The sequence below is a fragment of the Heteronotia binoei genome, chromosome 2, assembly GCF_032191835.1.
Source record: "Heteronotia binoei isolate CCM8104 ecotype False Entrance Well chromosome 2, APGP_CSIRO_Hbin_v1, whole genome shotgun sequence".
Classification (NCBI taxonomy): Eukaryota; Metazoa; Chordata; class Lepidosauria; order Squamata; family Gekkonidae; genus Heteronotia; species Heteronotia binoei.
Window position 1 is genome coordinate 134,543,158 of NC_083224.1, and position 14,766 is coordinate 134,557,923.

The following is a 14,766-nucleotide window of genomic DNA, read 5'->3' on the forward strand; positions in this document are numbered from 1 at the left end:
GCAAGGTGAACTATCTATTTCAGGTGGTGAATAACCAATCATTCATTTTCTGATATACGGTAACTAAAACTAACCTGAAAAGTAACTGAATTAAAATAAAATCTTCCTATGAGTTGTAAATATTAAGACCTGCAAGAGTGAGCCATAATGAAGAAAACTATTATTTAAATTGAGTTATACTGACAAATGATTTAAATTTTTTCACATCATGGCCATTGTTCTGTGTAAGGTGGCCTCCCAACAAGCCTTCAGCAGCTTCGCTGCTAACATTTAAGACCATTCTTGTAAATCAATGGTTTGCTCACTTGCCCAGGTTGTGCAGCTAATCGTTTAGGGCCGTAGTCACATTTGCCTATCAAACTGCCAAAGAGCATGTATGAAGGATGGGTTAATGTTTTTTTTAAAAGACTTCTTAGTTACTTTGCCATAAGTAATATTAACGAGCCAGGTATTCTGCAACAGTGGTATCACTAAATCTGGCTCCATCTTTACTCACGACAGGTGTTTTGGCTCCACCACAAAGATTAAATACTTTTATAAGATTATTTTCAAGAATACTCACGCCAATCTTCTCTTCGATAAGCTGCCGAGCATAATCAATCTGTTGTGGTGTCCCTCGGATAGTGAACAATTTCATGTTGGGATCTGCATTTGGTGGAGGGTTTCTCTGAAGTTCTATTCTAGCACCAGATTGTTGGCTGATACTCTTGATAGTTTCACCACCTGAAATAATTGATGTTGTTTAAAAATTTTGATTATAAAAAAGCTATCTTGGGGGGGGGGGAGAGACACCAATTGTACACTAGTTTCAATAAAACTGCCCAAAGAAATACATTTAAAATATTTAAGGAAGTTCATTGTCCCATGAGTTGTCATAGTTTGAAATGTACAGAAACTGTTATCAGGTGCTCCCACTCATCACTTAGCATCATGGACAGTTGCCATATTTAGAAAGTCTCACATTTGTTATTACTTAGCATAGAAAAAAGTATCTAAGCAACACACATTAATAAGATCAAACAAAATGTATCACCTTTCCCAATAATTAATCCAGTTTTTCCAGTGGGTACAATAAAATTAAATTCCTGCAGTCCACCAGGAGGCCCCATATTCCAGTTTCCTTGTCCTCTACCTCTTCCACGACCACCAGGCCCTGGACCACCAGGATTGCCAGCCTAGATTGAGGGGGAAAAGGCACTAATGAAAAATTATTGGTCTTATCAATATGTGTTAGACCAAGTTCTAATTTTTTGACCAGCAGCTGTGAATGCGAGAGACCTAAACTCTCTACAACCTTACTTCTCTGTGTAAGTTGCACTGAAAAGTATCTGTTCTTAAGGTCTGCTTCAGATACCAGAAATAAATTGAGATTCAGGAAAATGTGCTTGGAATGATGTGGTTCAGCTATATTATGCCATTACAAAATGTAATAAAAAACCAAAAGCAATCCAAAAATGAACGAAGAATGTTTAATAACCTTTAAATTCTAAAATCTGAGTTCACTGTCAAGATTATTTATGGTTGTAGATTTCTGCAATCCTGAAGCACCGAACTAGAATTAGAAGGGAAAGTTATGCTCTCCTCACTCTTGGCTACAATGACTAATATAGTTGTGAGTTAGCAGGTAAGCTGGGAAACATTCTGGTGGCATTCTTTAGAAAGCTTAATTAGTATAACAATAATCCACATCATTATAGTAAACGTTAAAATTCAAAATATTCTCACAGTTGCCTATTTTATTTCAAAAACTAGAAGACAAACCATACCACCATTACTGTTGGAAACAGAAAGCAAACAAGTTTTAACATATTATATATATCATTTCCCACTGGCACACCAAGAACACTAAGCCATATAATAACTAACCTGAACACTTCGAAGGAGGTCTGTAATAATTTCTGCTGCATGCTGACATCTGTCTGGAGGGCCAGTGATTTGGGCTATTCTGTCTGGAGTTGTTCCATCATCTGAAAGAGGGACAAAATATCTAAATGTTCTGCTTAAAAATTAGTGCGAACACTGACATTTTTATTCTGGTAAATACATAATCAACCTACCTGGTTTAAACTGAATTCTCACACCAGCATCATTCTGTATCTTTTTAATCATTTCTCCATTTCTTCCAATTACAATGCCAACAGCAAATCGTGGTATTGGGACCTTGAGAAACAATGTGCAAGAACAAATTTAAGCTACCGTAATGTTTTTTAAAAAGTCAAAATGCAGTTTTATAAATCTCAGGGCACTATCTAGATACCTTTGAAATTTATTTGACCCTCAAACAAAAGAGGGTGGAAAGCTTTAGGTATGGAAGGCCAAAGAGAATTGCAAGGCATGTACTTCCAGAGACACAACGTCATTTGCTAAGGCAGCTTATACAGTGTCAAGTTTTACCTAATAGAATCCTAACTCATTAACACTGATTCCTCAAAAGTTTCGTATCTTGGTAAAATTATGCGACTTCTCAAGACATTTACAGCACAATCTGTCAAGGGGGGGGGGGGGGGGAGAAAGTCTTTTGGGAGAATATGAGCCGCTACGTGGGTGCAGGAAGGGTTTGTGCCGACCTATGACCGGTGCCACCACAGTGGAGGGGAGTTACGTTGGCGAGGGGCCGCCCGAGTGCCACCCCGCCCAAGGGCAGCAGGGCCTGAGGGCTGCGCCCGAGCATGGGCGGAAGTGAGGCGGAGTGCAGCGTTTAGGCAGAGGAGGGGGTGGAGTTGGGGGCGCGGCCAGGCTTAGGCGACTTCCTGAGCAGTTTGGCCCATGACATGCCCCCCCACTGAGAGGCGCAATGTTACGCCTGCAAAAATAAGCGCCGCCATAGATCCGTCTATGCCTGATCGCTACGTATGTCTGCATTGGGCTGCTTGGGTTTGACCACTTTTTAGCTTTTGACTACTTTGTATGGAGATATGTACTGAGTCTAAAAGATATCTCTTTGTATGGAGATATGTACTGAGTCTACTTATCATACTCACATCTAATCCTTCATTTCCTCCTATTCTTGATCCATATTCATTGCGTACTTCTCTAAAACCACCTTGATCACGAATTAGGTCTAAAACCATTTCCTTCGCTTGCTAAAAGAAAAGGAAATACAATTTAGATGCAGTAATCTTATAGTTCAAATGCAGTTGCAGACTTGTATAAATGCTCTTTCTTACTTGAACTTTGTAAGGATCTCCTGTGATCCTAAGAGGTTTGTCTGCCCCAGTGTTCTGTGGACCATCCTGAATCATAACCATCTTAACTCCTGCTCGTTCCTATTAAAGAAAATAAATCTATAGAGTTCATGCAAATCTTGAATTTTTATTCTTTTACTCCCCCCAACCCCCAAACTACACAACTTACCTGAAGCTGTTTTATTGTCTCTCCACCTTTTCCAATAACTAATCCTGCTTTACTAGCTGGAATCATAATTTCCTGGACAGCATTTCCTGGACCATCACCATGATGGAATCCTGGTGTGGGTCTTCCTTTTTCAACTATCTGGTCGAGTAACCTCTTTGCAGACCTTAAAAATACATACAAAGTATTACTGTATGCATTGTAATAGGATTTGAGCATAAAACAATGTAAGCAGATAAAAATTCAAGTTCTATAACTAGAAAATATCATTTAAAAATGGGTTCTTTGAGTGTGGAGCTTTTTCCTTGAATGCATAAGCTGTTTTGTACTGTGCCAACCAGTGGATTTGTTTGCATTATTTGGAGTGACTAGAGCTGGTATTTTATTGTTTGTAGCAAGGAAATGAGTAAAGAAAACACAGAGACTTGTTCACATGCCAGCTACCATTTTAAGTAATGTACTATCATACAGCCTTCTGAGATTGAGAACAAGGTAATTTTGTTCTGGCCCTGTATATAGTAAATAGTTAAAATATTTGTAACCAGGTTCAACTACCTGATACTTACTTGAGAACAAAATGTAAGATTTATCAGACTAACCCATGTTCATACATGTTGAATAGTTCCATAAATTTACACAGAACAGAACATTTTGATCAAGTATTAATCAAACAATTCTAGCAGTGCAGTTTTGAAGAAAGTCCTCTTTCTACTGTCTACACTTTTAATGACTGTATGACACTATGGCTTATGGAACTTAACCATGGTCTGTCAAAAGATAAACCACAATCTGTGCGATTAGCCAACAAAGCACAGTCTGTGTTCTCAGCCGTAACAAACACATTTCACAACTTGTTTGGAGGAATGTATGGGAATTCCAATCATGACAATTACTGAAGCATCAACAAAAGAAATGTTTAAATATATAATATTTTACAGACTTAATCATTTATTTTATAACATTTTATGCTGCCTATCCACAAAGCAATGAACATAAAAACCCAAACCATTTAAACAATTAAAAATACAATTAAAATTTTAAAATTCAATTAAAACACATAAACAGCACTAGAAGGATAGCCAATAACCATTACTGTGCACTAACGTATAATAAAAAGTTCCCAACAGCAGCCTTCCTTTTATTTAAGAATGAAAATAGACTTAATGGAAACATCACCATCAGAACTGCCTAAGGATAATCTCAGAACTATCTTCAAAATAATCTTAGAATAAAGCCACTGACAAGTGTTAAGGCTACATAAAACCTAAACTACATTGTTGAAAAGAGCAGACTTTTACGTCTATTCAAGATGTAAACAGGATGCTGAGGCATAAAATTGACTTTTATTTGTCTCTAGTTGCTAGACCAAAAAACTAGGAACCTAATTTTTCAGCCTTTGGGGTTTCATATTTTAACATAGCCCTTGACAAGTCCAAGGTGCCAGGTCACAATTGCAAGACGTCCACGATGGATTAGGGAGGGCTTCTGCCTCCTTGTTAGTGCAGCCAGCAGAGCAAGATCAGCTGGTTTTGCAGCAGGGAAGGAACAGCAGAGCTCAAGTTGCTCCTGCATGCTCATTCATTGCCCTGGTGCTCAATGGAGGAGCTCGGGGGGGGGGGGATCACCTCGGGCTTGCAACACACCTGATTAGTGATTAAGGGGAAAGAGTGATTGGGCTACCACTGGAGGGCACAGAGGAGGCACATGGGATTGTCCTGCAAAGGGATAGCCCTGCACTGCCAAGTACTACAGCTGGCCAGTCCCCCCCTTCAGCTCTCCCCCTCCTCTACAAGATGACATGCATCGTCATTATCCTTCCCCTTTCTCAGGAAGTATGAGCGAATTTGCTTAGGAGCAGGAGCTTGATGATTCAGTGTCTGCATATAGCAAGGACCAGATATTCTAGGCAGCTTCAAGGCAGCAGTTCACATCATCACCCTCGCACCAGTGCCCTTCCCCCTCTTTTGGACTTCACAGCAAGTCAAGCAAAAGGGTAGGTCATTCTGTACAAGGAAGCCAGGGAGATGCATCCTTCTTCACCTTCCAGTACAGGTTAATAATAATAGTACTAAGCCAGTCTATTTCTTACTAACTGCAGATGAGGTAGGTAACCAGAGTTATAGAAAATCAAGCAAAAGCAGTCCATCAATGGTCCCTCTAAGCTGCAGTCTTGTGAGCAAAAATTCTACTTTGTGAGCTACTGGCATTAAAGTTGTGAGCTACTGAGTAAGTTATTGTGCTCTGGGGTCATCCTTCCTGAGTTAAGGCAAAAATGTGTGAGCTGGAGGCTAAAAACCTGAGCTAGTTCATGTTAACACAACTTAGAGGGAACACTGGTGCCCATCATATTATACCTTTTCAAATACAGGCTTTTATTTTGTGAGGTTGCTGCAATGAGTTGTTGGTTTGTTTTCTTTCCCTTTAAAGACCTATGAGAACTTTTGTTCAGTATGGCTATATCTGCAAAACTCTCTTGGTGGGTAAACAAATTCCTGGTTTCTAAAGAAAAACAAATTCAACAAAAAACCCTATTTCAGGCCAAAACAAGGTAATCCCTGCTAGATACAGCTACATTTTATATAGACACAAATCATGAAAGGATGAGAGTCATATGCAAAAAATGTCAACTTATTTTTAAAATGTAAGCAGCCACACTTACTGCACTGACTCTGGAGTCCCAGTTAGCATGCAAGATCTTTCAGGAAGACCACCACTATCTATAAAACCAGAAACAGTATAGAAAATATTAGAAAAGAAGCCAGAAATAAGCAATTAGTAGTTATGTATTTAATCACATATTTGAAATGGATACTGATTGTCCAAATCTGTCAAAATTGTAATTCATTATTTAAGCTTTCCCCAAATGGCTTTTAAATTAACTATTACTATTAACTATTGTTATGCTGTGATTTCCCCACAACATTAATTGATTGCATTTCATACTTGTATCTAACAACAACATGTAAAACAATTACCAGGTGCAATCTGTATTTTGCATCCAGATTCTTGTTGTATGCGGGAGATCTGTTCTCCTCCTCTGCCAATTACTGAAGAAAAGGAAAACAAACCAGAGTTATCACACTCATAATTTCTGTTACAATATTATTATTTTGTTATGTACTGAAACTACTTACTGAATCCAACCATGCCATCAGGAACTTTATATTCTTCTGTCATTACAGACCTGAACAAAACATAAACACATTTGTACCTAGCTTGGAATCCAGTTCTTTCTAGTTCTCTCTAGTTACATTGGATTTTGTACTTCCCATGAAATTTAAACAAAGTCATATTCTTGTTCTTTTAAACAAAGCTTCAGATGACTGAAATATATCTAGTATTGACACATTATTATTTCTATATATATCTTCTGTATATATATATATATTTGTGGGTGGGTGTTTGCACCTGGAAGTCATGTCGACCTCTAGTGACTGAACTCTAGTGGAGGCCTGGAGGATATTCAGAGAGATGGCTGAATAGAGCCTGCCCCGTCTTCTCAACTGAGCATTTTAAGGAAGTCCCCCATCCAAGTAATAACCACAGTCAACTCTGCTTAGATTCTGAGATCTGACAAGATTGGCCTTGCCTGGGCTATCCAGATCAGGGCTAGTATTGACACTTATAAAGTCAATTATTTTTAAGAAATGAATTTGATAATTACTTCTATTTATTTATATATTTCACATATCCCAATTGGCATGTGGCTAGGTTTAGATTTAAAGAGAAGACACAAATAAGACCAAATAAGCATCATTTTATGAAGCTATGGAAGAACATAGGAAACACTGTAGCGAAAGCTTACAGTATAATTCATAAGACCATAGGAAACAAGACATGTTGGTCCTATTTTCCTCATTATAATAGATAAGATACATGACAATGTTTCTTGCCCCTTAATACAAGTTTTATAGAGAGCAATTACATTTCATTAGCATAAACTCTATCAGAGCTCAGCGCAGCAAACTACTAAGAAGTGACAGCAAGTTTTAACAGTTATCTCCAAGAAATATATTCTGATCCTCTTTGGGTTGGATCCAGCCAGTTTTCCCTTCAATCATACCCAATTCACTTTCCTATTACAGTTGCCATGGGGCACAGGCTCTTTCAGCAGAGGAAATGCTGAAACAAACTTTTTTTTGTTTTTCATGCACCATATGTTATGATACTAACAGAAGAGGATGTGACTGCACTCTCACTGACAAAAATGCTCTGTCATGCCGAGTTAACTTTTATTTGCTTATGAACAGTTTGATACCTGCATGGCTAACAACTAAATCAACGCACAGGATTATTTTGTTTTGGTGGAGAGGATAACCTCTTTGCCTCTCGGAAGCAGCACTAACATTCTCCCATGCACTTACCTTTATACTGTCACTAGACTGTTTATTCCTTAAAAAATTGTCTTAGTAACAGTGATCCCCAATGTAGCGCCCGTACTGTAACATCTAGCATTGTTTTTTCTGGTGCTCACCTGTTTCTTCCACACAGCATTTCATCCACAAAATGTCAAAGCAGTTCTACTTTCTTTGCTTCACTGGGGCATGAAGTGCTTCAGAAGAGTGCAGAAGGCATCACCATTTGGAAGTGACTACATCCATCATAAAAGGATGTTTGTCTTGACATCTCCCAACATTCTCTGATTGATCTTAGACCCCATGGAAGTGATTTTGTGGCAGTGCCCACTACCATTTCTTAAAATTTCAGAGTACCCACAGAGAGAATTAGGCTTGGCACCTCTGTGTTAGACACTTCAATCTAATTCCAAATCATCCAAGTGCCCTGCTCTGGTTCAATACTGCTTTATACTAAACATTAACCGTCTGGTAGTACACATATATATCCAACCTCTGATTTCTATCATTGTGTTGTGGCTTCATGAACCATTCTTAGGTATAACTACTTTTTCCCTGACAAACTGAGGTTTCCATAATAATTAGACTCTTCAATATTCCTTCCTTCGGGTAATATTCTTATTACATGGAATTTAGTACATTGTTTTAGAAGTTTCATAAAGAACCTAACACACATGTAAGTTTCTAGAAAAGCCAGTTAAAAATAGGATCCTACCTCTGTTGCTGATGCATGGGTGGTAACTGACTTCCAAAAGCTAAAATGAAACATTAAGTATTTTAGTCGTTAATTTCACCAAATGCTTTGCAATAATGTTGTGGTCCAACATACAGCATGCAAAAAATGCACAAAATACAGACTAGTGTTACTTTCAATCAACTGTATTTATGGCAATCTGCCTCATCAAGTAAAATATGACAACTGTGCAAGCTTCTCACACCAAATACCAGCACTAGATGATCAAATCCATATTTTATCTGCTGACAAACAGTAAAAAAATAAGTGAGGCAATATCAAACAGAAGGAAAAGTCCAGTTTTGAGTTCTAGAAATAATACCACAATGTATGCACAGTAGCACTTCAAAGTCCTATGCAGGGACACTGATGCATTCTAAGCTGCCTACTGATTAAACTAGCGTTTCCCATTTGCTGAGTTGCGGTCCTGCACCGGTCCACGGAAGCCTCAATGCCAGGTCACAAGAAAACCCCTAGCTAGCCCTGCCCCCAGCAAAGCATGAGCTCTGCATCCTTCCTTCCCCCATCTCTCTGTTCGGCAGAGAAAAGCTAGGCTTGAAGACTGACACAGGCTTTAAAGCCTGAGCTCCATTTTACTTCCTTCCATCCCCCAACGGCTCTATGTTGTGCAGTGAGAAGCTGAGCTTGAAGACTGACACAGGCTTCAAAGCTTGAGCCCCATTTTTCTTCCTTCCATTCCCCAACGTCTCTGTGTTGTGCAGAGAGGAGCTGGGCTTGGACTGACACAGGCTTTGAAGCATGAACTCTGCTCTGTTTCCTTCCATCCCCCATCTCTGTTTTGTGCAGAGAAGAGCTGGGCTGCCTCTCCTTCCTTCTCCCCCCCCCCCCATGTTTGAGAGAAAAGCTGGAGTCCACTGGCACTTAGACCCATGAAGTGTTCTTCAAGGTATGAGCTTTCATGTGCCTTGCAGTATGTTCTTTTGGGAGGCCTGGGGCAGCAAAGAAGGGGGGATGTTTTTTTCAGCTGGGAGGGCTGGGGTGAGCATTCCAGTAGCTATTTTTTTTACCAAATGACCCTGGGCAGAATTGTTGTTGGCTGGGGTTATCTGATGGTAAGGCTTTTTTTTTTTTGTCCCCCCTTCTTTCTTTCTCTGCAAGTGATGCTCTGTCTGTATTCTTGGTGCTGGGCGGGGGGGGGGGGGGGAAGCAACAGTGGGAAGGCTTCTAGTGTCCCGGCCCCACTGGTGGACATTTTGGTGCTTTCTGGGCACTCTGTGACTGTTTTGGGCTGCATAACCCAAATGTAACAAAATGTATGGCCTGTTCAGTGATCATTCTTTGGTGTAGACCTTGGATACCAGGTACTGAATGAATCATTCTAGTGGGAGTTTGTGGATTTTATGGTGTAGCCATGAACAATGACATCTAGGGTCCACGAGTTTTCTTGAGAATACCTCCAGACCACAAGGAACGTTGAAAGCATGACTCCCATTGGAAGGGACGTGCATTTATGCTTGCTTAAGACTGGACCCTTGTTGCCCACTGACTGGTGGGGGGACAAGGAGTACTAGTCGCAAAAGGGATTATTTCCCCATGTATCTAAATGACAGATGTACTGGGGCATGGTCTGTTTCTTGTCACGTGTCTTCATCAGAAATCTACCAAGGCAGTCACCAAGGAGACTATCACTCTGGAATGGATAGGCAGATACCATGGATTTGGAAAGCATACCTGCAGACCAAGCACTCAACCTCCGAGCCACATGTCTTTCTTTCCCTTTCTTTCTTTTCTTCCATTTCATTCTTTCCCTTTCTCTTTCTTTTTTCCATTTTTACTAGATGAAACTTTTCTGTTCATCATACTGTTGTTGCAGACATAGGAGCTCTTGCCAATGAAAAGTTGGCACCCCCAGTTGTAGCCACTTGGCCTTTCTCTGAGATTTCTGTGTGAGTGAGTGAGAGGTGTGGGGCAGAAAGAGATTATCGGAGATATATAGAAGTAATGGAAGTGATGGTACCATGAATTTGGCACCATTTTACTGGTCCTGCTTTTAACAGCTGTCTGACACCAAAATTAAGCTCCTCCTATACATGTTAAAAAGGATGAAAGAAGTTCACTGGCTAAATATCTGCACAACAGGTTGCTTTTAAAGGCATGGGAAACACAGCCAGTAAAAAGCGGCAAGTCCCTCATAAATAGCCTTTTTGGCATAACTGCAAAAATGCTTGTATGAAATTCATATAACTTGAAATTAATTCATTAATTGCAGTACAATCTCCTGCTACCTTTCACAGCCATTTCCCAGTGTTTCAGCCAAGGAAAAGTATGAAAAATGGCTGTCAAAAGATTTTCTTGACACCAAGCAAGCTTGGTTGTAGCTTGAGGCAGGGTTCCAGCAGTAGCAGCTGAAGGAATGGTCCACTAAATTTGTCAGCATATTTTGAGGTAGAGCAGCTGCTAGGCCCAATGTGGGTGCTACACAGTGCTGGCATTCCTGATGGCAATGGCAACAGCACTCTCAACTGCATACACTGGCCAGTGCTGCTGAGGAAGGGGTGTGTAGGTTGTGAAGGCAATTGACCACGGGCATTAGGAGTGCTTTCAAGCTGGAGAAGAACACACAAACAGATAGGTGCATGCAGGTGTGGGGGTGGAGAGAGAGGATGATGGGAATGTATGAAAAAGTTGCAGACTGTCCACTTTCCACCCCCATTTTGGCTCAGCATGAGTTTCAGAGAGATTTTTCTGAAAACGAAGTTACTTCAGAAGAAGAGGCAGGCTTAGGGGAATGCCCTGGAAGTGACATCACAGGAAAAGGTGGAGTTTTGGTTCAGTGTGCCCCAGGAGTGACATCACTTGGCCCTTGACCTGGAAGTGACACTCATCATTTCCTGCCTTCTGGCTCCACCCCTGAATTTTAGTGGGCCATGAAGGAGAAGTGTAAAAATAACCGGGTCAGGGGGGAAAAGTCTGGGAAACCCTGATTAAACAACCAAAATTAAACAAATGAATAATTGAAAACTATTGAAAAGAAAGATATTTAGAATTTATCACAGTACATGGGGGAAAAATGTTGTTCTGTGATAAAAGTGTAAATAATAAATGTAAAGAATACTAAATTGAAATAACATTATTCGCATTAACATGGTTAATATTTATGCCTTGTTTCAGATTTCTGCATTCCTAGTGCTATTGCAATGGTTATGAGACATCTCCCCAACCTACTGATTTCACTGACTTACATTATACATCAAGAATCTCAGGAAGAAACGCAGACTATAACATAAATACTTCACAACTTTAAAGACTAGATGTAAATTTCACATTTAGCCTAACTTTGCAATCTCAGACTCTAAATGTGTATTATCATACACAGAATATGAACTTGTAATTAAGAGTCTGTCGCTTTAAATCAATATAACTTAGATATAGAAAAACCTGATCATGATTAAAGTTCCCTTATATCTGAAAGATCAACGGCAGCATATTCAATCTTTCATTTCAGACTTCGAACAACTAAACAACTGCATAAACACTATGTTTCTCAGCTCCTATTTGAGGTTCATTTGCATACTGTGTATTGCACAATACTAAACAGCTGATATAGAAAATTTTGGAATTTGAACTGGTAAGTAACTGTTATCATACACCAAGATGCTTGCTAAGTTTTCCAGGTTGTATTCCTGAACCAAATACTCCAAAATGTTCTTCATTCCAAGATTAGCTTTTAGTTTAGAGTAAAAACACAAAACTTCACTTTAACTTTTCTTGTGCCACATTAGCACTTCACTATTTTCTGTATGCAACAGAGCATCTTTGGCACTAACCTCATGCACAGTGGACATGAAAAACAATACTAGGGCATTGTAACAAGGTTTTGTCCAGGCCTCTCTAAATCTATTAGTAGGAGAGACCTTCTTTTAGTCCATAGGAAACAAAAGTAGAAATTTACTATGCAGAAGTGGAATTCCAGCCTATGCAGACCATACTCTGCCTCCTGAGAGTACAAAAAAAGGCCATGGACAAGATTAAATTGGACTATTTACTTACAGTCAATATGAGATAGCAGATGTTCTATCAATTAACCTGGGCATTAACCAGACTGGCAATATAATCCTAAATCGCATTTACACCACTGAAATCAATGGGTTTAGAAGGTGTAACTATTTAGGACAATGCTGTAATTTGTAGAAGTTTTGAACAAGGCTGCACCAATTCTCATTTTCTGAAATAACACACTGATACATCTAATATACTATCTTTCTACAATACTTAGTTTGCTGTTCTTTCTGGTAAGTAACCCAAACCCACAGATGTTAAATCATATATACTGGCAGTTATCAACCCTCTTTATAGTAAACATTGAGGAACATAAAGAGTGAAAATAAACAATTTTTTAAACAAAGCTGGTTGGCAAACTTCTTCAAAACATTATGAGAGCTACAGAGTGTGCAATCTTCATCCTTTATAGAGAAAAGTCAACAAGTAGACAAAACTACACAACTACCTTGCAATCAGTCACACACTTACTGTAGTTATGGAAAGTAATATTTTTATCTAGGCCATTATTATTAAATTTCTGAATTGCCCAATCCCTGCTACTGCAGAGCTCTGGACGATGTACAATATTTGATAAAAAAAATAGAAAACCATGGAATAAAATACATAGACAGCACTAATGCAACAAATTTAAAAGAATCCAGATAGTGAGCTACATATTACTTCCCATTCCAAACTGCCGGGCCACCTCATGGGAGGGGGAGAGAGGAGCAGAACACGTCTGGAGAGCAAGAAGAGGGGGCCAGCCAGAATGGAAGCCATTGCTGACTTTAACCAAAAGCCCCTTACAGGCCCTGTGGAATTCCATAAGATCCTGCAGGGCCCTGATGCTATTCAGCAGAGTTCCATATGGTGGGGACGAGGATCAAAAAGCCCTGTCCACATGGTGGGGACGAGGATCAAAAAGCCCTGGTCCAGGACAGCCGAATATTTTTGGGGCCAGGGACCACCAGCAGATTGCTATCTAAGAAGTGTAACACTCTCCCATATTCACACCAGAGAAGATGGTCCCACAAATACATCGGTCCCTGACCACTCAAGGCCTTGAAGGTCAACATCCAAATCTTGAATTTGACTCTGTACTCAACTGGAAGCCAGTGCAGCACAGGTTGTAAGTGTGCTATCATGACTCGCACCACTGCATTCTGGAGCTTCCAAGTCAGTCTCCAAGGCAGGCCAGCGTAAAGCAAGTTAAAGCAGTCTACCCTAGAGGAGACTGTTGCATGGATTACCACAGCTAGGTCAGGGTGCAACAAGAAAGGGGCAAAACCTGGAACAAATGAAACACTGTCAGCCTGGTAATATCCGTGACTTGGGCCTCCACAGTCAAGGAGGTATCTAAGATCACACTCAAACTCTTGACGGACTGAACCAGTGTCAACTGCATCCCAAGAGTGGGAACTCTATACCTCAACCCCAACCCGCCCCCACCCCAATCCACTTAATTGGATTCAGTCTCAACCTACTTTTTTAGGTCTTTACTGCTATGGGTGTGGTGTTGTCCATATAACTACTCCAAATTTACACAAAACAGCACTAGGATGGCTGTCATTTATCCTTGTTACACATCTACTTTAGAAACATTCTAGTTCTCTAAGCCTGTAAATGACACAAACAGCCCCATATGTACAGTAGGAAAAAAAGAAAGATTAATAAGCCAACAACCCACCAAATCTAATAAAGGTTCAGCCTTCGCAATGCAGCCTGGTGTTACATAAAGCAGTGCTATGGAGGCTACATTAATATAGCTCTCTTCCTCTTGCAACCTAAAAAGATGTATCTATGCATGAAAAATAAGGAGCCAGGCCTACAGCATTTCAAAGAAATCTCATGTTAGGGCAGTGCTATGAATTGTATGATCCACCTCCCCACACCTCCTGCCTAGCAGGCTGTAGTTTCAAGTTTGGACTATGTAGAGCTTCAATAGCACAGTAGGGGTGCACTTTTTTTTTTAAAAATTACTATTTGGACCTAGGGAAAAAAAATCCCTTTCTTTGGGGGGGGGGGGAGAGACTCAAGAAGAAAAATACCAGGAAAAAAAGGCACCCTGATCCAGGGGCTGGCTTGGCTTCTTTTGCAGCATAGTTTAAACTGTGCTGCAGGAGAAGGTGGCCACAGGATCTGCTGTGTCATTGCTGGGAGACTGCTCCCTATGGCTGATTTAAACTGGGATGTACAAGAAGTTAGCCCCAAGCCAAGCCAGAACAGTCTGGTCCCCCCAGCACAGCTGATTATCAGGCTGTCTTCTGCAGTCTCTTGAAATGAACTGCAATGGAAGCCTGACAAACAACTGAGAGGTGGGAGCGA

The 14,766-nt window shown here is 40.1% G+C and overlaps 1 protein-coding gene across 16 annotated transcripts in view; it reads right to left on the reverse strand.

Moving 5' to 3' along the window:
- Positions 1–14,766, reverse strand: part of FUBP1 (far upstream element binding protein 1) — a 40,563-nt gene that overhangs the window by 19,884 nt on the left and 5,913 nt on the right. For all 16 annotated transcript variants that reach the window (XR_009555072.1, XR_009555071.1, XM_060232072.1 and 13 more), the window contains 11 exons: positions 8,422–8,461; positions 6,486–6,535; positions 6,327–6,398; positions 6,011–6,068; positions 3,355–3,517; positions 3,168–3,266; positions 2,982–3,083; positions 2,058–2,160; positions 1,867–1,967; positions 1,034–1,175; positions 563–723 (listed from right to left, as the gene is read on the reverse strand). Coding sequence is in view for 14 of the 16 variants with exons in the window: in XM_060232072.1 (XP_060088055.1) it covers positions 563–723; positions 1,034–1,175; positions 1,867–1,967; positions 2,058–2,160; positions 2,982–3,083; positions 3,168–3,266; positions 3,355–3,517; positions 6,011–6,068; positions 6,327–6,398; positions 6,486–6,535; positions 8,422–8,461 (1,091 nt within the window). In the remaining 2 variants the exon portion in view is untranslated. The remainder of the gene's footprint in view (positions 1–562; positions 724–1,033; positions 1,176–1,866; positions 1,968–2,057; positions 2,161–2,981; positions 3,084–3,167; positions 3,267–3,354; positions 3,518–6,010; positions 6,069–6,326; positions 6,399–6,485; positions 6,536–8,421; positions 8,462–14,766) is intronic.